At 53.8% G+C, this 21,729-nt stretch overlaps 2 protein-coding genes across 22 annotated transcripts in view; one reads left to right on the top strand and one right to left on the bottom strand.

Annotated features, from left to right (window-relative positions):
- WNT8B (Wnt family member 8B) overlaps nt 1-4,614 on the top strand; it is a 49,166-nt gene extending 44,552 nt beyond the window's left edge. For all 3 annotated transcript variants that reach the window (XM_017348494.3, XM_051823503.2, XM_051823504.2), the window contains one exon: nt 143-4,614. In XM_017348494.3, coding sequence (XP_017203983.2) covers nt 143-688 — 546 coding nt within the window. In that variant the 3' untranslated portion in view covers nt 689-4,614. The remainder of the gene's footprint in view (nt 1-142) is intronic.
- The window catches only part of SEC31B (SEC31 homolog B, COPII coat complex component), a 35,624-nt gene continuing 18,220 nt past the window's right edge, over nt 4,326-21,729 (bottom strand). For 17 of the 19 annotated variants that reach the window (XM_070057383.1, XM_070057381.1, XM_070057390.1 and 14 more), the window contains 16 exons: nt 18,123-18,353; nt 16,158-16,232; nt 15,840-15,938; nt 15,085-15,181; nt 14,400-14,578; nt 14,038-14,164; nt 13,617-13,762; nt 12,757-12,930; nt 11,592-11,753; nt 7,815-7,983; nt 7,108-7,422; nt 6,831-6,889; nt 6,487-6,588; nt 6,046-6,165; nt 5,607-5,678; nt 4,326-5,402 (listed from right to left, as the gene is read on the bottom strand). In XM_070057383.1, the coding sequence (XP_069913484.1) occupies nt 5,223-5,402; nt 5,607-5,678; nt 6,046-6,165; nt 6,487-6,588; nt 6,831-6,889; nt 7,108-7,422; nt 7,815-7,983; nt 11,592-11,753; nt 12,757-12,930; nt 13,617-13,762; nt 14,038-14,164; nt 14,400-14,578; nt 15,085-15,181; nt 15,840-15,938; nt 16,158-16,232; nt 18,123-18,353 (2,307 nt within the window). In that variant the 3' untranslated portion in view covers nt 4,326-5,222. The remainder of the gene's footprint in view (nt 5,403-5,606; nt 5,679-6,045; nt 6,166-6,486; nt 6,589-6,830; nt 6,890-7,107; nt 7,423-7,814; nt 7,984-11,591; nt 11,754-12,756; nt 12,931-13,616; nt 13,763-14,037; nt 14,165-14,399; nt 14,579-15,084; nt 15,182-15,839; nt 15,939-16,157; nt 16,233-18,122; nt 18,354-21,729) is intronic. The other 2 variants (XM_070057389.1, XM_070057395.1) reach the window with 2 other exon arrangements.

Genomic DNA, 21,729 nt, shown 5'->3' with positions numbered 1-21,729 from the left:
CCGGGGCCGGCCCGCTTGTCCCGCCGGGGGCCGCTCTGCAGTCGCTGCGCAGATCGCACGCACGGGCCGGCCCGGAGCGCGCTCTGACGCCTCGCAGCCCCGGGGCCGCTTCCCGGCCGCTCACTGCCGGCTCTCTCCGCAGGCGGTGAAGGGCACCATGAAACGCACGTGCAAGTGCCATGGCGTGTCCGGCAGCTGCACCACGCAGACCTGCTGGCTGCAGCTGCCCGAGTTCCGCGAGGTGGGCGCGCACCTCAAAGAGAAGTACCACGCGGCGCTCAAGGTGGACCTGCTGCAGGGCGCCGGCAACAGCGCGGCCGGCCGCGGCGCCATCGCCGACACCTTCCGCTCCATCTCCACCCGGGAGCTCGTGCACCTGGAAGACTCCCCGGACTACTGCCTGGAGAACAAAACGCTAGGGCTGCTGGGCACCGAGGGCCGAGAGTGCCTGCGGCGGGGGCGGGCCCTGGGCCGCTGGGAGCGCCGCAGCTGCCGCCGGCTGTGCGGGGACTGCGGGCTGGCGGTGGAGGAGCGCCGCGCCGAGACCGTGTCCAGCTGCAACTGCAAGTTCCACTGGTGCTGCGCCGTCCGCTGCGAGCAGTGCCGCCGGCGCATCACCAAGTACTTCTGCAGCCGCGCGGAGCGGCCGCGGGGGGGCGCTGCCCACAAGGCCGGGAGGAAGCCCTAGGCGGCTCCCCTCCCGCCGCCGCACCGTCTGTCCCTGGCATCGTTTAGAGACCCCAGTAATAGAGGAACCCAGGAGACGGGGACCCCGCACGCCCAAGCATAGCAACCCGGAGAGGGAGAGACTCTGCCGTCTCCTGGGAGCTTGCCGGTTGCAACCAGTTTCCCCGGTTCCTCTGGGCTCTCCCAGAGCTGTCTGCGTTGACCTCACAGCCGCACTCGGGCCTGAGTTCTCCTTGTCCTAGGTTCTGAGCTATTGCTGTTCCTGGGACGGGGATGAGAACAGGCCCTCTTCCTCCCGGTTCCTGGCTGCCCGGCCGCCTGGCCTAGCCTTAGGAGGCGGAGCAACCCTCTCACGCGGGGCCCCGGTAAAGCTATGGCTTTCCTCTTCGGCCGCTGTCTCCCACTAGGGCCCCCCACAGCTGCCTCTGCCTCGTGCGGAGCCCACCCCACGCTTTGGTTCTCTGGTGACTGCCGACTTAGACACCCGCGGATCTGATGCTTTCCCTCCCCTCTCTCCCCATAGAGAAGCAGGGTAAGGTGGCCTTGGGCGGAGAGAGCCTCTAGGCCTGGCTTCTGGAGGCCGAGAGTGAGGGTGGGAGAAGGGGCAGGCCCCGCCCTGCCTTGCTCCTCACCCGCCTTGGCGCCACTGTGAAGGACTGACTTCCCTGGCCGGGCCCCCAGGGGACTCCAGACACCCCCAGAGGTCCGGGAACTAGGTAGGGGCAGACCGCTAGTCATTCCCTGCCCTTTCTGGTTCCTTCTCCTTGCTTGTGACTTCCTCCCAGAGCAGCTGACTTTGCCTCTTCTTCCCCCGGCCAAGGCTGAGGTAAATAAAGCCGATTTCCCAGCCAGACCTCGCTCTGCACCTCTAAAGCCAGGTCCTAGGGAGGCAGCGCTAGGACGCTTCCTTGTGGCTACCCCGATTTCCCAAACAGGCAGGACTCCGGACACTGGGCCTCTTCCTGTGCCAAGTTAACGTCCCACAATGAAACTGTTAATAGGAAGTTTAGCACCTTGAACTTTAATTTATTGCAATCACTGTGATGTGTGCCCTTCTTTCCCAGGGACTGAACTTGTTCTTGGGGACGTTGTGGGCAGGACGGGCTGGAGGACAGAATCTCTGGGCTCTCTCCTCCCTCTGGCTTGGCAGGAAACCATCCTCCCTATAACCTGCTTCCCTGGTGGCCTACAAGGTTGTCCTGACTTGACTGAGGGTACTGTGCCAAGGATTTCAGTAAATCATCCACTAATACCAAGAGCTTGCTGCTTGTAGTGCTTGAATCTTCTGGTTCTATTCCCAGAGAGAAGCAGTACTGAGCCCTCCCACCAGCTCCCTGGCGCTAGGGCATACCCCAGACCAGACCCGGGTCTAGCACTGGGCAGCTCTTCCTGAGCAGAGCAGGCCATATGCTAGACAACCTCCTCTTCATCTCCCAGAGCAGGGGAAGCAGGTGTGGCTGCAAGCAGGTGGCGGAAGCAGAGGCTCCAAAGGCTGGCCTGTAGGAGGAGGTCTCCCTATTTTGAATTGAGACCACGGCCAGGTCAGATCCCAAAGCCCTGGCCTAGCTCCTACACTTGTGGTTCTACTGACTTGTACTGAGAGCTTCCCCTTCCTGAGCAGAAAGACCTGGGTCTCCTGGAGCCTCACCGCCAGCTCGCCTCTGAAACCGCCTAGTTCACCGTCCTCATCTCCCCGCCCAGCTGTCCCACTTGGCAGGTACTCGAAGCAGCTCCGGCAAGGCTCCTGGAGAGCGTCAGAGGACAATGTGGTCACGCACATGCTTGGGAGGTGTCTCGGCCTGAGGGGGAAATCTACTGTGGCCCCCGCCGGAGAGCTCCGGGTCATGCCACCGAAGCCAGAGAGTGCTTCCAGAGGGGACCGTCTTGTACCCCTGAACAGACACGTCTGACCCAGATCCATCTGCGGCCCACAGAGAAAACATCACTGAGCCACCTTGGGTCTGCATTGCTTTTTTGCTCCCCTCTTGCATTGTCTACTCATTCATTTGTCCACTCAGCAAACACCAGAGTTAAGGCCCCGTGGTGAGCAACACCGCTTCATCCCCGCTTTCCTGGAGTTCAGGGTCCTGTCAGTCTCCTGTGTTTCCCTTTACAAATATGGACAACTCCAGAACTGTCCCTGGAAGGTAGCTTTGAGGTCGGCTCATCAACCTCGTTGTTTTACAGATTGACACAAAGATGCCGGGCTTGTTATCCCTACGGTAGGGTACGTGACCGCGAGGCGAGTCCTGGAAGCCAGGCTCTTCCCTGCTCTCTAGAGGAGCCCATCTGTCTCAGGCAGAGGGCAGACGCAGGAGGAGGTCCTGAGAAGTGACAAGGCGAAACAGCCTCCTTCCTGTCCCTGGCCTGCGAGCCTACACACAGGCAGGGCTTTCTCTGCTTGAAAAGAATCCCAGCCTCCACTGGCCTGAGCAGCAGGTTAGGGCAAAGACAGAGCCAGGGTCGTCGGCGGGCGCTGGTGGTGCTGTGGTTGTGGGAGGGAAGGGCAGGCCAGGGCACTCGCCTATTGTGGGTCTGGATTGGATGCTTCCACTCATTCATTTCCTTTTAATTAACCCGCATTCCTGGAGGAGAAATATTTATGTTGGCTCCCATAGAGGCAATCCTCAGCCTGGAAAGAAGGGAAGAAAGCCTGTCTTAGCAAAACAATATCTCTAAAGGGCTCAAGGAGAGAAAATGGGCGAACAAAATGCCATTAAAACAGCCTTCTACCCCCACGGAGTCCATGAAAACTTGGTTTCACATGCTAATCCGCCACTCCGCCCCCTTCTCTTCTCACAACACCTTTTCGGAAAGTGTTTGGGAAAAGTCTCCGCAGTCGGCACACAGCTCCCCGCAGCTCAGACTTCTCCTTGTGTTAGTTCAGGGCCCCAAGCGGGGCTCTCGCTCCAGCAGCGGCTTTTTTCTACCCCCCCTTTAATTTAAACAAAGACTTCGGAGTTCATCAACCTCCCACTGAAATTCACAGCTGCTGAACAAACTAATCCCCTCTCCCTGCCTTTCTTCCCTTCAATGGGCTCTTGGCTTCAAAGACACTTTGGGAAAGGACTTCGCCTGGGCTCACACTGCTCCGTCAATAGAAGTTAGTGCAAGTATTATCTGCAGAGCAAGTGGCTTTACAAACAAATACTGCCTAACAATCCGTCCCTCCCAAACACACACATCCAGCCTGCAGACACCATGGGATCTACAACAGGATTAGGCCTGGTACCCCCTGGCTTCACACCCAGGCCCTTTGTGCAGCCCTGAAGTGGTTGGGGAAAACCCTGGAGCTGAACGGCAGGCACGGATGCAGGCAGATAGGCCAGCGCACGCTCGCTCGCGCGCTCTCTCTCTCTTTTCTCTCTCTCTCTCTCTCTCTCTCTCTCACACACACACACACACACACATATACACACGTACACACCAGAGTAGCCACACATGCTGCATGGAGTCTTGTAGCCTGATCCGTGGGTCAGCAGGACCGGACAGCTTCCGTCATTCAACTCTTCTAATGTGTCTCTCCACAGCCTCTCCCCTGACTAAAGAGGGCGCAGGAAGCAGAAAGGCAGGGGACCAAAAAGGGGTGGAGCAGCCAAATGGGCCCAGAAGACACAAATGATGGGAAGACGACCGAGGAAACCAAATCCAGTAGCTTTATTGCACTATTAAGCACATCAGTGCATCAAACACAGAGTTCAGCCGTGAAAATGCAGCCAGAGCAGGTGGCCCTGGGAGACACGGGGCCTGACCCTCAGAAGCAGCACTGGCAGTCTTTCGTTACCGTGAACCCCACGCCGGAATTGGGCGTATACTCACTGAGCGAATAGTCTAGGCCGGAAGCCAAGCTGAAACTCGGGTGAGGCCGTTCCCTGGAGGCTGCAGTCCCTCAGCTCCTCCTTTACGGCCTCAGTCGGCTCCCAGCAAGAGGCAGTTCTTCCCCAGCTACCACCACCCACCCCAGCCACCCTAACCCTGCTGGCGCATGAGCAGTTCCACTTCAGAAGCACCCAAGTTTCCTTTCTTGGCTCTGACCAGCATCCACCCCTCAGGCCCAAGACCTGTTCAAAGGTGAGCGACAGCCAACTCTGGCCCCTGGGGCTACAGGAGAATCTGGAGCTGGGAAATGAAGTCAGAGGCCCGAGGGAGGAGGCAGGTCAGCATCACAGTGCTGAAGGCACACCAGACACCCAGGAGCCGGATCCCAGCAGAGGCAGGCTTGGAAGTAACAGCCGTCTTCACCCTGTCAGAAGCCACTTCAGCAGACTGTCCCTGGGGGAGAAGAGGGCCTGGCCAAGGCCTGGCGGAGACCGCACTGAGGAAAGGGAGGGGCTGGCTCCGCGCCCTGCCGCTGCGGCTGCCAGGGTCTCGGTAGATCCTAGACAGCCAGGCATACAGAGGAAAACGCAGGCACCCAATCCTATGGCGTCACAGATCTGGGAGCCAGGCAAGATGGCTGGGAAAAACCAACAGAAGCTGTCGGAACCCCCCCCCCCCTTTCTGCAGGACAGTAGCAGCAGGAGAGGCGGCCCGGCTCACGCGCCCAGCTTCTGCGCCATGGTGAGGACCGCCTTCAGGGCAGGCATGAAGCTGGACACCTCGCTGAAGCTGCTGCAGCCCGCCAGCTGGGCATGCGCCGCCAGGGCCCGCTCGAAGCTTCCTGCATCTGCACAGCGGGCGACCTCGTGGAGCCCGGTCAGGACGTGAGGCGAGAGCTGTGGAGGGACCACCTCTTAGTTCAGTAGGCCCGGCCCGGGCCAGCACCTGCCCTGGCAGCATGGGAGGGCTGGGAGGGCTCAGATAAGGTAAGATGCAGGCCATCTGTGGGGAACTCGCCTCGGGGAGGGAGAACTACGGAGAGAAACGCCCGGGACCGGTGGGAGGGCAGAGGCAGGAGGAGCAAGGCGAGGCCAACTCACCGCCGCCTCGCAGACCTTGTCGTACAGACATTCCAGGCGCTGGGCCGCCTCCTCCAGCCTCCTCTTCGTCTTCTGCAGGGAGGGACATGAACGGCGACCCCAGCCCCTCAGTCTAACGGCACTACCCAGAGCTACTGAGAGTCGCAGCGCTGTATCAGAGCTCGAGGGCGCTGTCACAGAGCGGGAAACGCAGCCCGCGGAGGTCACTCTGCCTCCTCCGGGCCTCGGCCCCCTTGCCGTCCTCCCTGCGAGGCCCCAGGAGCCGGACCTCACGCCAGACCTCGCGTGCTTCCCATACTCCACAGCGACACCAAACAAGTACCCGATTCAGTCACCGTGCCCCAGGGCAGAACAGTCCCGCGGGAGCTGACTGCTCAGAGCTGAGGGGCCAGCATGAGCGGGGGCGGTGAGGAGGGCCTGGGGGGAGGTGCAGACGTACCGAGTCGGCAGACAGGGAGCAGCGTCGGAGGAGCGCCTCGAAGCTGGCCCTCAGGGACCGGTGCTCTGGCGGCAGCTCCCTCCTGCCCGTCCTCTCAGGCCGCAGCTGCTGCCGGTGCCGCTGCGGGAGCCGGGAGGACGTCGGACAGGCGAGCTGTCCCCCTCCCGGCTCCCTGGAGGACTGGCCCGGGGACTCAGGCTCTCACTGACCCCTTCGAGCCCAGCGGAGGGAGGAGGCGCCACCCACCCCTTCGTGCAAGTGGGGACACCCAGGCCCGGTCTCCTCCAGACGGCCTCGCCTTGAGGAATGAGGCCCATCCACTGTGCCCCCCGCTTTCCTACACCCAGAGAGGGCTGAAAGGGGCTCCAGGGGCGGGGAACACTCTGTCCCTGTCACCCGCAGACTGAGCTCTGCTGGGGCTCCAGGGGGAGCGTGACTCACCCCAGAGACAGGAGGCTGCGAGGGGAGGACCCCTGGGGGCTGAGCGGGGAGGCTCCGAACTGGAGCAGTGATCGGTGCCGGGGGCATAAATGTCGCTGGCAGCTACAGAGAGAAAGGCACATGAGACGCCGCGGGCCCTGTTTTGAGAACCGGCAGAAACTGGAGCCAACTGGGAGACAGAACAGGGAGTTGGGAGTGGGAAATGGGCAGACTGTGTATGTAAGAGGCAAAGAGGAGAGCGCCGAGAAGAGTGAGTGGGAAGAGAGGACGGGGAGGAGGGGCTGAATCCTCCAAGGGACCTGGACGGTGGCTGGTGAAGGGATGGGGGTGGGAGGGGCATTTACCTCTGCCCTCTGGAGGTCCCCACTCGGGGCTGCAGCATCTCGCTGGAATTCTTGGGAACCTGCAGAGTAGAAAAGACAGAGGTCTGGAGGCACAGTCAGGGAGCTGGAACTGTGGGGTCTGAGGATGGAAGAGTCACTTTAACTGGACACCACACCCCCCTCTGCAGACAAGTCACGCCCCCGACATCCTCCAACCCGGGCACCTAGTTCCCGGGCCGAGGTAGGTGCGGGAAGGGAGAGGCGACAATGCAGGAGGAAGTCATGGAGGAAGACTGACCTGGAGGAGAAGTCAGGATGCCAGCAGCAGGGAAGGCGCTGGGGCGGGCAGCTCCTGGCCCCCCGGGAGGCCGTGCCCCGGGGGGGCTGCCAGGCAGGGCTGCTGGCCAGCAGCTCGGAGGGCTGGGGCCTGGTGGTCTCACAGGGGGCAGAGGGAGCAGCCCAGGAGGCGCAGGCAGGGAGGCCAGGCCAGGCTGCAGGATGTCTGCGGATGCCATGGGCGGAGGGGGACCAGGAAGAGGCCACGGTCCAGGGAGTCCCACGGGGTTAGGAGCTTGAGCCCCACGCCCTGCTAACAGCTGTGACTGTGATCCAGCTGGAGAACAGAAACAGGTGATTGGCCAACAAACTGCAATTTGGGAGGGACCTAGAGCACATCAGAGCGGAGCTGGGCAGCCATGAGCTAACAATAATCGTAAATGAGTGTACAGGTAAAAGGAAGTTGCAAAGTCCTTTTAACTAAATTCCGTATGTGACCTTCAAACAATCCTGTAAGGTTGAAATGACCAACCTGATCACTCTGATCATTTGTCAGGAAGTACAAAGACTCTAAGCAGCAGTATTAGGAACTCAGACTCCAACTTCAGAGCTCTTCTCACTAGACAGACATATGCCACTCATATCCACACCAGCGCGCCAGCTGCTTCCCAGAGATCTCTGTGCCCTGCCTGGACAGGTCTTCACTCACTCATTCCCTCCCTCACTCACCAGGTCTTCCCCCGGGGCCCAGAGGCAAAGGCTGGGTGGCATGAGGCCCAGGTGCGCTGTTGTCACTTATATTCTGCATTCTAGAGCTCTGATAAGGGCCAGGATAGGAAGGTGCCGAGGGTGTCACTGGCAGTGACTGAGGCATGGCCTTTGGCCTTGGAGTTGGAACCTGTGAAGAGAAAAAAGGGTCAACTGCTGGAAAGGAAGCAACTGACAAGGGAAAAACAGCAGAGCAAATTAACAAAACAAAAACCAGTTCTTGGAGGGAAACATCAGTACAACGGATAAACCTCTATAAAGAGTGATAAAGACAAAAAAGGGGGCCGGTGCTAGGATACAGCAGGTTAAAGTCCTGGCCTGCAGTGCTGGCATCCCACATGGGCGCCAATTTGAGACCTGACTGCTCCACATCTGATCCAGCTCTCTGCTGTGGCCTGGGAAAGCAGTAGAAGATGGTCCAAGTGCTTGGGCCCCTGCACCCATATGGGAGACCCAGAAGAAGCTCCTGGCTCCTGGCTTCGGATCGGCACAGCTCTGGCCGTTGCAGCCATCTGGGAAGTGAACCAGCAGATGGAAGACCTCTCTCTCTCTCTCTGGCTCTACCTCTCTCTGTAACTCTGTCTTTCAAATAAATAAAATAAATCTTAAAAAAAAATAAAAAAGGAGAAGATGCAAATCATTGGGGGATAAACGGGAATGTTACACCAGACCCTGAAGCCATTACAAGGACTATAAAAATACTCAAGTAACTTTCCAGTCATAAACTTAACAACTTAGAAGGAAAGGACCAATTCCTCAAGAACTACAGACAACCAAAACCCAGCCAAAATGAAAGATTAACTGAATAGCCCTATAACTACAAAAGAAATCGAATTTGTAATTGAAATTCTTCCAAGAAATTTCCAGGCTTAGATGGTTTCACTGGAGAATTTTATCAAACATTCAAACAATGAACACAAAGTTTACACAATCTGTCCTAGAAAATAGAAGGCACACTTTATGAGGCCAGTATTATTCTGATATCAACACCAAAGACAGCACAAAAGAAAACTAAAGACCAATATTTCTCATGAACTTACACAAAAAAATTCTCAACAAAATCTGAGCAAATCAAATCCAATGATGCACATATAAAATAATATTCCATAACCCAGTGAGATTTATCCCAGGTCATTGGTCCAACATATTTAAAGAGTCAATCAATGCAATCCACCATTTCAACAAAGAAGATAATTATATGATCACTTGAGGGAGCTTTAAAAAGTTAGTAGAAAAACGGAATTAAAAGATAATGCAAAATTTCCATGAACTTTTTGAAGTCCCCTTGTATCCCTTGTATAAAATGATGTAGAAAATAACTGACAGTTCAATTTCCATTCATGATCCTGTACACAAGTGCTAACTATGATCTGAATGTGCTCTCCCCCCCAAAATACATGTGTTGGAAAATTAATCCCTAATGCTTGTGCTGCTAAGTAGGGCCTTTGGGAGGTGTTTAGGTCATGAGGGCTCTGCCTATCAATAGATTAATCCCACTATGTAAAGAGTTTGTGGGACTGAGTTCCCTCTCCCTCTCCCTCTCCCTCTGCCTCTTGCTCTCCCTTTCCCTCTCCCTCTCCCTCTCTCCCTTCAACCTTCTGCCATGTGAGGATACAGTTCTTCCCCTCTGGGGGCTGCAGCAACAAGGTGCCATCTTGCAACCAGAGACCGAACTTGCTGGCACTTTGATCTTACACTTCTCGGTCTTCAGAACTGTGAGAATAAATTTCTGTTCTGTATAAATTCTTTATGGCTGCACAAAACAGACTAAGACACAAGGGATAGAGGGGAATTTCCTCTGCTCATAAAGAACATAGAAAAAAACCTAACAGCTAACATCATTTTTAATGGTGGGCATTTGGCACAGCGGTTAAGTGGCTGCTTGGGATACCTGCATCCCATATCAGAGTGCCTGGGTTCAAGTGTCAGCCTCCACACTTCATTCCGGCTTCCTGGTAATGTGCATCGTGGGAGCTAGCAGGTGATGGTCCAAGTGGTTCAGTCCCTGCCACCCACACACCAGACCTGGTTTGAGTTCATGGCTCCCAGCCTTGGCGTGCCCTGGCCTAGGCTATTGTAGGCATTTGGGGAGCAAACCGGTAGATGGAAATCAATCAACCAACCAACCAAGATCTTTCTGTGTCTCTCTCTCTCCCTTTCTTTCTCTCCCTGTCTTTCAAATAAAACAAACAAATAAATAGAGTACCTAAAATGTAGTGTATTGGAGTGAAATGGACATTTTGAGATTTGATGATTGTTTATGACCCTTGTCTCTTCCATTAAGGAACAGTGTTTATTTTTTCCTTCAAACTATTTGTTGAACTCTTACTTAGTGTAAGGTTAACTTTACAATCAATAATTAAACTGAATATAGGTATTTGTAAAAATTAAGAGTGGGAATGGGAGACAGAGGAGGAAAAAGGGTTGAAGTGTGGGCAGGAGGAAAGGTAGGGTGGGAAGTACTGCTATGTTCCTAAATCTGTATATATGAAATACATGAAACTTGTATAACTTAAATAAAATTTTTTAAAAAACAAAGAAAAGTTCTCTTTTTCTTTTAAACAGCCAGTGTTTTCCCTCAGAGACTGGAGACCACTGCCTGTGACGCCGGCATCCCCTCGCAGCCCTGGTTCAAGTCCCAGCTGCTCCACTTGTGATTCTGGCTAATGCACCTGGGAAAGCAGTAAAGAACGGCCCAAGTCCTTGGGCCCCTGCCACCCAGGGGAAGACCCAGATGGAGTTCCTGGCTCCTGACTTCAGCTTGGCCCAACCCCAGCCACTGTGGCCATTTTGAGAGTAAACCAGTGGAAGGAAGATCTCTCTCTTTCTCTTTCTGTCTCTCCCTCTCTCTATCACTCTGCCTTTCAAATAAACAATAAACATTTAAAAAAATACTAAAAACAGTACTAGAAACCATACAAGGATGTTCTCTCATCCCATTCTTATTTAACACAGTACTGGAAGTCCTAACCACTACAAAAAGGCAAAAGAAAGAAATTAAGGCATACGGATTAGAAGAAAGGAAGGAAGGAAAGAAAAGAAAGAGAGAGAGGGAGGGAGGGAGGGAGGGAGGGGGAAGGAAGGAAGGAAAATTGTCAATATTTTCAGACAACTTAACTGTCTACATAGAAAATCCCAAGGAATTCACAGAAAACTCCTAAAACTAGTTAAGTGGGTTCAAGAAAGTTGTGGGATACAAGATCAACACACAAAAACCAACTGCATGGGGCCATATGGGCGCCGGTTCTGGTCCCGGCTGCTCCACTTCTGATCCAGCTCTCTGCTATCTCTGCTATGACCTGGGAAAGCTGTAGAAGATGGCCCAAGTCCTTGGGCCCCTGCACCCACGTGGGAGACCCGGAAGAAGCTCCTGGCTCCTGGCTTCAGATCAGTGCAGCTCCGGCCGTTGCGGCCAACTGGGGACTGAACCAGAGGATGGAAGACCTCTCTCTCTCTCTCTCTCTGTTTCTCCTTCTCTCTGTGTGTAACTCTGATTTTCAAATAAATACATAAATCTTTTATTTAAAAAAATAAACAATTGCATTTCTTTGTATCGACAATGGAGAGGTGGACACCACAACACTGACTTCAAATAATAATTGAATCTGTGCTCTATGAAGTCAAATTGTTTTTGTTCTAGGCACATATTCCATGTGCCTAAAACCACGCCTGGCATGTCAGGTTTTGTTTGTTTTTGTTGTTGTTGTTGTTTTAATGAACTAACAAATAAAGCCTTACCTGGCAAGAGGGCTGCGACTCCAGTCTGTAAGATGGTGTCTCTTTGGGGTGGTGATTAGCTCCCACCACACCTCGGGGGAAGGGAGAAGGGGGAGGTGGTTGGCCTGAGACAGCAGAACCCTGGGCGTGGAAAAGCCGATCTCTCAGCTGCTGAACTGGCGGCTGTGAGATTGTAATAAGAATTGTATTGAGTAAGTCAAAAAACAAGCAAGCACCCTCTATAAGCCTGGCCCATTTGGCAGTCAAACTTGGGCCGACCCTCCACATTGCAGGCACTCGGAATGACTTGAAGTTCCTTCACGCTAGCCCAGCATGGCTACCACCCTCCTTGCTGTGCCCTACAGCTGTGGGGAGCAACTCGGACTAGACTAAGTTACTGGAATTAAGACTTATTCTATGCATCTGCTCTCCCACAATATGGCGCTGGGAGAGGAGGAAACAGCTTCTACACAGCTGCCTCCAGTTCAACCAATAAACTGTAGGACCTGCTCCTGATTGGAGGAGAGCAGCGTACTCGGCGTGTGGGTAGCAGAGTTGGGATTGGTGGAAGAGGACTATAAAGGAGGAGAGAGACAACATGCACAAGGAACATCTATCCGAATAACACCTGAGCAGCCCCCGAGAGAGCCGGCCGGCGGTGTGCCGCGCCCCCGCGGAAGTGGGGAAAGTGGCAGGGGGAACCGCCCTTCCACGGAGGTGGAAGGGTCGGTAGCCAACCCGGGAAGAACCAGCAGCAAACCCGGGGAGGGCCGAGCAGACAAAAGAACAGCGCAGGGTCCTGTGTCGTTCCTCCGCGAAGCCATATGAAGCCTAGGCAGGGTTTAGTGTCGTTCCTCCACGAAGCCGGGGAGCGACAACAGCTGTGGATAAGGGACTTCGCTTTGAAGTAGCAATTCAACTGTTTAAACCACTGGAAGTCTTTTTTTTACTTCTTCAGGCAAAATTAACCCTTCCCTGCAGTGTCACAGCATTTAGTAAAAGGTTTTGTTAGGTCGTTATAAGTTACTGACATCCGATCATCCCCCAGTAGATTGTAAGCTGTCTGAAAGACTGGTTCTGATCTGTCCTAGGAGTTTCAGCAGCAGCATAGCGCCTGGAACACAGACGTTCTCAGCGGCAGGCGACTGAACGAAATGCTCTGCCCTCCCCACATGGCCCCACCCACCTGAGCACAGTCGGTTGGTAGGAAGTCCATAGCAGTAGCCAGGCTGCCCTGAGCTGCCAGGAGGTTGGCATACTGAGTGACCCTGTGGGTTGTGGCAGGGCCTGGGCGCACCGCAGCAGGACCCCGCAGTAGCTCCAAGCTCCTGTTAAGGACCATCACCTTTTCCATTAGATCCTACAGGGACACGGATGAGGGTGGTCAGCTCTCTTCAAGGCGCCTCCTACACGCAAGCCCAGGCAGCTCTACAGGGAGTTCTCAGAGATGAGGGCATCTGACCACACCGAGGTGAAGGCGGTGGGTGATGAGACAGGAGATGTGACAGAGAAGGGTCACTTGGCCTCACCTTCCTAACTGTTAGGGTTAGGCTTCAGTGGACCGTCCGGGTCTTAGATTCCTACATTCCTCTGCCTCCTCTTTTTGCTTTCTTTCTGCTAGTACAACATTAACCACAGACTTCGCTAAACTAATTGTTTCCTGTGTGACTTTTATTTCACCATGGACCTGGGACCCTCTCCCCACCCACATCTTCTCTGGTCACTTGGACAGAGCTCCTGGTAGTTCAGATCCACATAACTTTCATAGCAACTAATATAAAGGCCAGGCTCTCACGCTTACTCAAATATCAAATAAACCTGTATAACCAAATGCATAATGAGAAAAAAATTATGAAGGGTAATAGCCGAGCAGATGCTGCTCAGTCTCCTTTGGCAAGCTGACCCCAGACATTGAGGGCCCCTTCACCTCTCCCTGACATCTTAGCTCCGCCCATATCCAAGAGACTCATCTGTGACATCCTGGCATTCCCACCACCAGCCTCTCTAAGGGCCTGGTAGAGTGGCCAGTCCCCTGCAGAGGAGTACCTGCAGAGCCATGGGGGACGAAGCCTGGGGGCATTGGGCCCCGCACTCCACCAGCCGCTCCACACTCCCTGAGCACACGTAACAGAGTCTGGCTTCCGAGGAGAGTGCCCTGCCGCCCTCCTGCTCCATGCGCGTCCCCAGCATGTCTACAGAGAGACGGAAACCTTGTTAATGACATTGTTTCCCTGTGCCCTTCCTCCTCCTCCTGTTTGGAAGCAGGTGGAGGACCATAAGCCACAGGACAAGCAGCTACAGGGGCTCGAAGACAACACTGACGCCAACACCACCCTGCAGTGAAGGGCAAAGTCTGCATCGGATACAACCAGAAAAAGTAAAACAGGACACTGAGCGATCCTCCCTGGTGGCCGGCGCCTCCGTGCTGGAGCCACACCGTGCGTCGTGAAGCCGTGGGCCCACCTACCACAGAGCTCAGAGAACTTCTCTGGCCTTGAGTACGTCAGCAGCAAGGCCAGAGCCTCTTTCCAGTTCTTCAGGCTGCAGGCACACACCATGTCCTTCCAGTTCTTCTGCACAACACAGGCCAGAAGCTGCAAGGAACAGAGCCGGGCGGAGGCCCTCAGCCATCCCTCCAGCACGGGCAGTAGGATGTGCAGGACAAGCCCCATGAACAGGGCTGACCACCATGCAGGGGCAGGCGGTGAGCAGGGGTGGTCAGAGCTGACAGGAAGACAGGCCGGAGCTCTGGACACCACCCCTCAGGTGTGGGCATCCTGTGGAGAGCGCCACGTCTCCCCTCCCTTCCTCTCCTGCCCCTGCAGTTACCGAAGAGATTCCGCCTTTCTTCTTGGCCAGGTAGCGCTCCTGTGTGCGCTTCAGCAGATCCGCACCCCCAGCATGAGCCAGGATGATGGCCTCAGCAAAGCGCTCTTCCTTCAGACACAGCTCCACGGCAGGGCCCAGCTCCCCCAGCAGGAGGGCCTGGCTCAGGAGCCCCTCAGTGTCTGCAGGCAAAGGCAGCCCCTCTGCATTAGCCCGTCCTCAGAACCCCGCTTTCTGTGCCCCGCAGGCCCACAGCACACCCCCTCCATCTCTAGCTTGCTCCAAAGCAAACCCTCAGGTTTCACTCCTTGGCAGTAACATGTAGTGGGGTGCTGCAAGGTGCCCGGGTCTCACAGTAACTCTCGAGAGACAGGACTAAGACAAGGGAAGGGATTCCGTGGCAGCACCATAGGTGTGAGGGGTGCTGCTCGCCATGGACAGGGCTCGGCCCTTTCCACAAGAAGACAGAAAGATCGGAAACCTACCCTGGCAGAAGGCCTTCCGTAGGAAAGAGCCAAACACGAAAATCCATGACCAGAAAGAGCTCTAACTGGTAAGAGACCTGCCCAGCCTTCGAGGTGGCGGAAGGGAGGCAGGAGGCAGGAGACAGGAAGGGAATGTCTCAAGTCCAAGAACCCTGGGCCCACCTACTCCCAAGCAGAGCTTCTCTCCATCCAGGTCAGAGTACCTTCTGTGACGGGGATCTCCCATGGAGCCAGGTCCTGAGGCACCAGCTCATCAAAGAAGGCCGAGGCAGAGGCTTCCTCTGTGCTATGTTTGGAGGCCTGTCCAAGAAAGCACGGACGTGACAACTTAGCAGGTGAACCCAGAAGACAAACAGCTGGCATTGTGGCGCTCTCTGCAAACTCTGCTATTTGGCCCTTAATGGGTAAAACTAGAAGAACAGAGGCCAGTGCTGTGGTGTAGTGGGTTAAGCCACCACCAGCAGCGCTGGCATCCCATATGGGCAGTAGTTCATGTCCTAGCTGCTCCACTTCTGATCCAGCTTCCTGCTAATGGCCTGGGAAAAGCAGCGGAAGATGGTCCAAGTGTTTGGGCCCCTGCCACGCAGATGGGACACCTGTAAGAAACTCCTGGCTCCTGGCTTCAGCCGGGCCCAGCCATGGTTGTTGCAGCCATCTGGGGAGTGAACCAGCAAATGGAAGACCTGTCTCTCTCTCTCTCTGTAACTCTCACTTTAGATAGATAGATAGATAAGCAGATAAGTTGGGAAAGGCCCTAGATTATGTTTAAGACACAGTTCCACTCAGCTTAAAACCTTGGGGGCTCTGTGTCTCACTGTGGTTCTAACAGAAGAAGGAGTCTGAAGATTTCTACAAAAGCTGGACACGTACTGAGTGCAAAGCAAAGGGTCAGGAAAGAAAGATGCCCTAAGACAGGTCTCCTGTGCTACTTGGGTCAGTGGCTGGTCTCCTACCACACCTGGCTGCAGAAGGCCCGCTGTCTATTACTGTCGCCTTCATCTTCCTTGGGATGAGGGCTGTCACCTCGCGCCAGGTCACTCTTCAACCATGTGGTCACCTGCAGGGAGAGACTGTGAGTGCCACTCTTTCCAGACCAGCATTATGTTCTCTTTCCACCTCCGTATCCTACCAAGTGGACTCCTTAAGACCCCTGATCTACCTTCCTGGGAAAAGTCTAACTCTAGAGGTGAAATGCTTCCGTATGCATAATTAGCCCCTGCTGGGATTCTAGTGCTCTCTGCCCAAGCACATGTTTCTGATGTGGAAAACAGCTTACCTTCTTCTGAAGCTCATCTTTATCGTATCCTAAAAGCTTCAGGAATTTCACTCTGGAGTCTGGCTCTAAGGTTACCTAAGGAACAAAGAACACAGAGAAGTCTCATTAAACAACGTGAGTGAGCCTCGTCCTGCACCAAGCTCGTCATCGAGCCAGGGACCCTCTGTTGCAGCTCTTCGTATTCCCACAGGCGCCCTCCGCAGGGCAATGCCATCTTTTCCTTTTCCTTCCCAGATGCAATTTGATGCTGGGTTGTGGGTAAAGTTAACAAACCCCGTGTCCCTTCCGCCTGAGAATCTGACCTTCGGTTCACTCCCTATCTCTGCTACCCTGGTCACCTGATTAAGATTAAAATGTCAGCTGTTTCTAAGATTAAAATGTTTCTGTTTGCTTGTGGCTAGCAAAGTGCGCCTGGACTGGAACAGGTAAACTGTGAGTAACTGATGCAGCTACGGACTGCACTGACCCTTGTAGCCGAACAGATCCCTTGCAGGGACTCTGGGAGCTATGTTTCTGGATCTAGCACACAAAACACTGGCTCTCATAGGCGAGCGGCTGCCGAGTGAGGGCCACTTACACACCTGCCCAGCGCACGTCTCATCGTCTTCACTGGGGTGCTTCTGGGGCGCTGAAGAGCTCGGGGCTGCTGCAGGCACCGCTGCGGGGACTCTCCCAGAAGAGACCGCCTGGTGCCGCCTGCTGACGCGCTGTGGCACCTGTTCCCTAGCCTTGAGGAAACGTGTGCCAAGTATAGTCTACAGTAGTCTTGGGCGTCAAAATACCTGGCTGAGAAGAACCCTGGCAGCCAGTTTCCTGCTCAGCATCCCGAATACTTGGGACCAAGCCTTTCAGAAGTTCCCCTAATCTGTGCTAGCTGGCCTGGGCCCCTCATTTATTCCACCCCGAGTTATGTATTCTGACCGATGTTTCTCGTCGTCTCTCTGGGCCTCACTCGACGCTCTTCCCCTGGAAACGCTCGCCCACGCTCAGCTTCAGGGGCCAACCCGACGGTCAGCTCTCGAGCAGCTCTCACATCAGACCCCCTCTTTCCGGCAGGCACTGCTGCCCTCCTTGTTCAGTGGAGCGATGGCTGAACTCCCGCCCGCTCCCCTGTTCTCCCCCTCCTCACTCCTGGGGTGCCTATCCTGCTTACAACGGACATCACTTCCTACTGCTTTCTCCCGCACGTTTCTCTGCTACACTCCGCTCCACAGTCCGTGATCTTCCTCGCATCCTTTCCTCTTCCCCAGCTTCCTGACGTTTGCCTTCATGAAGTCCACCCTGCCTGAAGCACAGACCAGCACCCCCCTCAGCTCCCTGGGGCCAGGCCCCGTCTTTCCGTCTGCATCCTGCTTTGCAATCCCATTCCTCCCTCTGCCTGAGCAGTCAGCTGCTTCCCTTCCCGCCTTCAGCTCTCTCATCTGCTCATCTCCTTTGAAAGGTGCAGCACTCCTCTGGTGTCCTGCTTGAGCAACTTGAAATTAAGTCAGGACAGGAACTGAATCCATGCCTCCAGGGCAGGGCGGCACCTGAACCCTGGGGCCCACCACAGGGACTTGCCACTGCTTACCTGAAACAAACCCAAGCCTGCTTACAGCAAGGTGTCCTTCCAACAAATACTCCCCCTCGCTTTCTTTTCCCTTCCTTCCTTCTTCCCCATCACCTCCCCTGCTCTTTGGCACAACACTGTGAAAGCCCTCGCATTGGCTCTGGTAACGTATTCAGGACATCAGCAATGGTAGCAACAGAAGAAAACATCTTTTATAGTGCCCTCTTCCCTAGATACCGCACAAATGGCCTCTGAGCCCCTAGCAAAGGGAGAAGACTGTGTCCAGAGGGCAGGTACAGTGCAGAAAAACTCAGTAACCTGGCTCACGGCACAGATGTGCAGCTCCTGGAGCTGACAGGGGCTGGGGGCCAGGCTTTGGGAAACACCTCTGAGCAGCCAGCTCTCAGGCTCCCTACCTTGAGGAACTGCCAGAGCATCTTCTCGTTTCGCAGTGCAGCTTGATGGCTCTTGTTCTGACAGTAACCCAGGAGGTTTCCTGAGCGCAGGGCCTCCTGCAGCTCAGCTGACCGCGTCAGGAATTCCAATTCTGTGGTGACCTGGCTGATGAAGACTAGGCGGGGGCAAGGCTGTGGCACCTGATGGGCAGGGGCGCTGGGGAGGCCAAAGGTAACCAGCTTTCCCCCAAACTGGTAAGGAAAAGCAAGAAGAGAAAAAGACATACATTCAAGCCAAAAACGAACACCATATCAGGGTCACAGGCAGGGTCAAGGCTAACTACTGGTTGACTCAAGGATAAGAGATCAATAAGAAAGCTTCCAGGGGTGCGATAGGATATCAGGAATTAAATATTGGGTGTGTCTACATACCAAAACCACTTCTGCATCCTCAGCTTAAAACTTTTTTTAAAAGATGTATCTATCTATTTACTTGAAAGGCAGAGGATGGCAGAGGCCCAAGCACTTGGGCCATCTTCTGCTGCCTTCCAAGTGCATTAGCAGGAAGCTGGATTGGAAAAGGATTAGCCGGACTCGAACCAGCACTCTGGTATGGAATACCACAAGCGTCAGTTAACCCACTGTGCTTCAACACTGCCCCCTCACCTTAAAACTTCACCATCAGCTTGAAATTCACTTCACAATACTCATCTTCTCTCCATCTATCCTGGTACCACCATTTCCCCATCCACCTGAACACCTCAGCATTATTATCAAAGTCTTCATTCCCATAAGAAGCAGCAGCAGCATTGCCCCTTCCTGTCACTGTGTCTCCTACGGGCCCCTCTACCCCATTCCCAGTGCTACTTATTGAAACAGTTTCTAGCGTTTGGTTTTTCCCTTCCTCCAATCTAAGTATTAGATGACCATCTATTCCTGTACCATCGAATGCTACTTAGGAGCTTATAATGGCTGCACAAGGTCACAGGAAAGAACCCAAGTTCCTCTGACTGTGGTGCACAAAGCCCCACCAAATCAGGGCTAAATCTGTCTTCTCCAGCATCTCTCCTTCTCATTTATGAAACTGCTCCACCTCCCAAAATGCCTGGTTTATTCCTGCTTCTTTACCCATAGCACCACCACCCAGGGCTTCCTCCTTGCCAATTAGAGACTTTACACAAAGCAAAGTTCTCCACTCAAGCTGTTCTCATTAAAACTACCTGGAGATGGGGCCAGAGTGTGCCACAGCAGGTAGAGCCACTGTCTAGGATGCCAGCATCTCATACAAGCACCAGATGCTCTACTTCCGATCCAGCTCCTTGCTAATGCACCTGGGAAAGTAAAGGACGACGGCCCAAGTGCCTGGGCCTCTGCCATGAGAGATGCTGAGGGAGTTCTGGACTCCTGGCTTCAGCCCAGCCCAGCCCTGTTCCAGCCATTGTGGTCATCTGGGGAGCGAACAAGCAGATGGAAGATCTCTTGCTGTCTCTTCCTCCTTCTCTCTCTGTAACTCTGCCTTTCAAATAAATAAATAAATAAATCTGAAAACAAAACAAAAACCTACCTAGGGAGCTAGCCAGAGTCTCCAGGCACACCCATACAATAAAAATCAGAAACTCGGGAGTAAGACCAGTCATCAGTATTTTTATATTCTTCAGGTTATTTTCATGTGTAGCCAAAATTGACAACTACTGCTTTGCAGTCTATTAAGTTTCCTTTACTAAGACCAACTTCCTTAACACACTTTCCCAGTCAGAATTCTTATTTCTCAGTTCCTACCACACAAAATCCAAACCACAACTTAGTGTTAAAACCATTTTAACTTTTTTTAAGAGTCTTAAAATTTATTTATTTGAGAGGTAGAGTTATAGAGAGAGAGGGAGAAACAGAGAGAAAGTTCTTCCACCCGCTAATTGACTCCCCAAATGGCCGTAAAGGCCGGAGCTGAGCTCATCCGGAGTCAGGAGCCAGGAGCTTCCTCTGGGTCTCCCACACAGGTGCAGGGGCCCAAACACTTGGGCCATTTTCTACTGCTTTCTCAGGTCATAATCAGGGAACTGGATCAGAACAGGAGCAGCCAGGACTTGAACCGGCACCCATATGGGATGCCGGCGCCACAGGCAGAGGCTTAGCCCACTACACCACATCGCCAGCACCCCCATTTTAACTTTTTGTAAGTACAATACATGGCAGCTTTACAAATTGCTTACATCTATTCTCACCTGAGGTTCACGTCAATTCACTCCCCACATTTTACAGATAGGAATGCTCGAGTCCTGAGAGGTTAAGCGACTTGCTCAAGATTACTCAGCTAACAAACGGCAGCCCAGAGCTAAGAATTCAGGCCTCCTGACCTCAGGTTCTTCACCTTCCAACTCCCCTGACTTTGTTTACCCTCACTGCCTCTTGACAGTAGCAGTTTTGCCCCCATAAAACTGTTGGTGCTGAAAACAAGAACCTCTATTTCTATACAACTAGGCTTTAAGTTCAAATCTTTTGTGTGTGTGTGTTTATTTATTTATTTATTTGACAGGCAGAGTTACAGACAGAGTGAGAGAGACAGAGAGAAAGGTCTTCCTTCCATTGGTTCACTCCCAAAATGGCTGCTACGGCCGGCGCTGCACTGATCCGATGCCAGGAGCCAGGTGCTTCCTCCTGGTCATGCGGGTGCAGGGCCCAAGCACTTGGGCCATCCTCCACTGCCCTCCCAGGCCATAGCAGAGAGCTGGACTGGAAGAGGAGCAACCAGGATTAGAACCGGTGCCCATATGGGATGCTGGCGCCGCAGGTGGAGGATTAACCAAGTGAGCCATGGCACCGGCCCCATATTTATTTTTTTAAGTTTACTTATTTTTGAGACCGGCACTGTGGCGCAGCGGGTTAATGCCCTGGCCTAAAGCATCGGTATCCCATATGGGCACCGGTTCAAGATCTGGCTGCTCCACTTCTGATCCAGCTCTCTGCTATGGCCTGGGAAAGCAGTAAGAGGATGGCCCAAGCCCTTGGGCCCTGCACCCATGTGGGAGACCTGGAAGAGGCTCCTGGCTCCAGGCTTTGGGTCGGTGCAGTTCCAGCCATTATGGCCAACAGGGGAGTGAACCAGCGGATGGAAGACCTCTGTCTCTCTCTCTGCTTCTTCTCTGTGTAACTCTGACTTTCAAATAAATGAATAAATCTTTAAGAAAATAAAGTTTACTTATTTTTATTGATTTGAAAAGCAGATGGCAGAGAAAAAGATACATATATAGGAAGAGATCGTCCATCCACTGGTTTATTTCCCAAATGCCCACAACAGTCAGTGCTGGGCCAGGCTAAAACCAGGAGCCAAGAACTCCACCCAAGTTTTCAATATGGGTGGCAGGACCCAAGTACGTGGGCCATCACCAGCTACCTCCCAGGGTGTGCATTAGCAGGAAGCTGGTTCGGAAGTGGAGGTGGAACTCCACAGCTTAACCTGCTGTGTCTTCAAGCATTGTTCTAGATGCTTCAGGGGCTCGCTACCCAAAGTTCAGGTGCTCAGAGCAGCAGCAAGAGCATCACCTGGGAAGCTGCTAGAAAATCAGAATCTTGGACTTACCTCAGACCAAATGGACCAGAATTATCTGTAAGTACATTAAGGTTTGAGATG

Source organism: Oryctolagus cuniculus, chromosome 15, assembly GCF_964237555.1.
Source record: "Oryctolagus cuniculus chromosome 15, mOryCun1.1, whole genome shotgun sequence".
Lineage (NCBI taxonomy): Eukaryota > Metazoa > Chordata > Mammalia > Lagomorpha > Leporidae > Oryctolagus > Oryctolagus cuniculus.
This window is presented reverse-complemented; position numbering and strand designations above follow the sequence as displayed.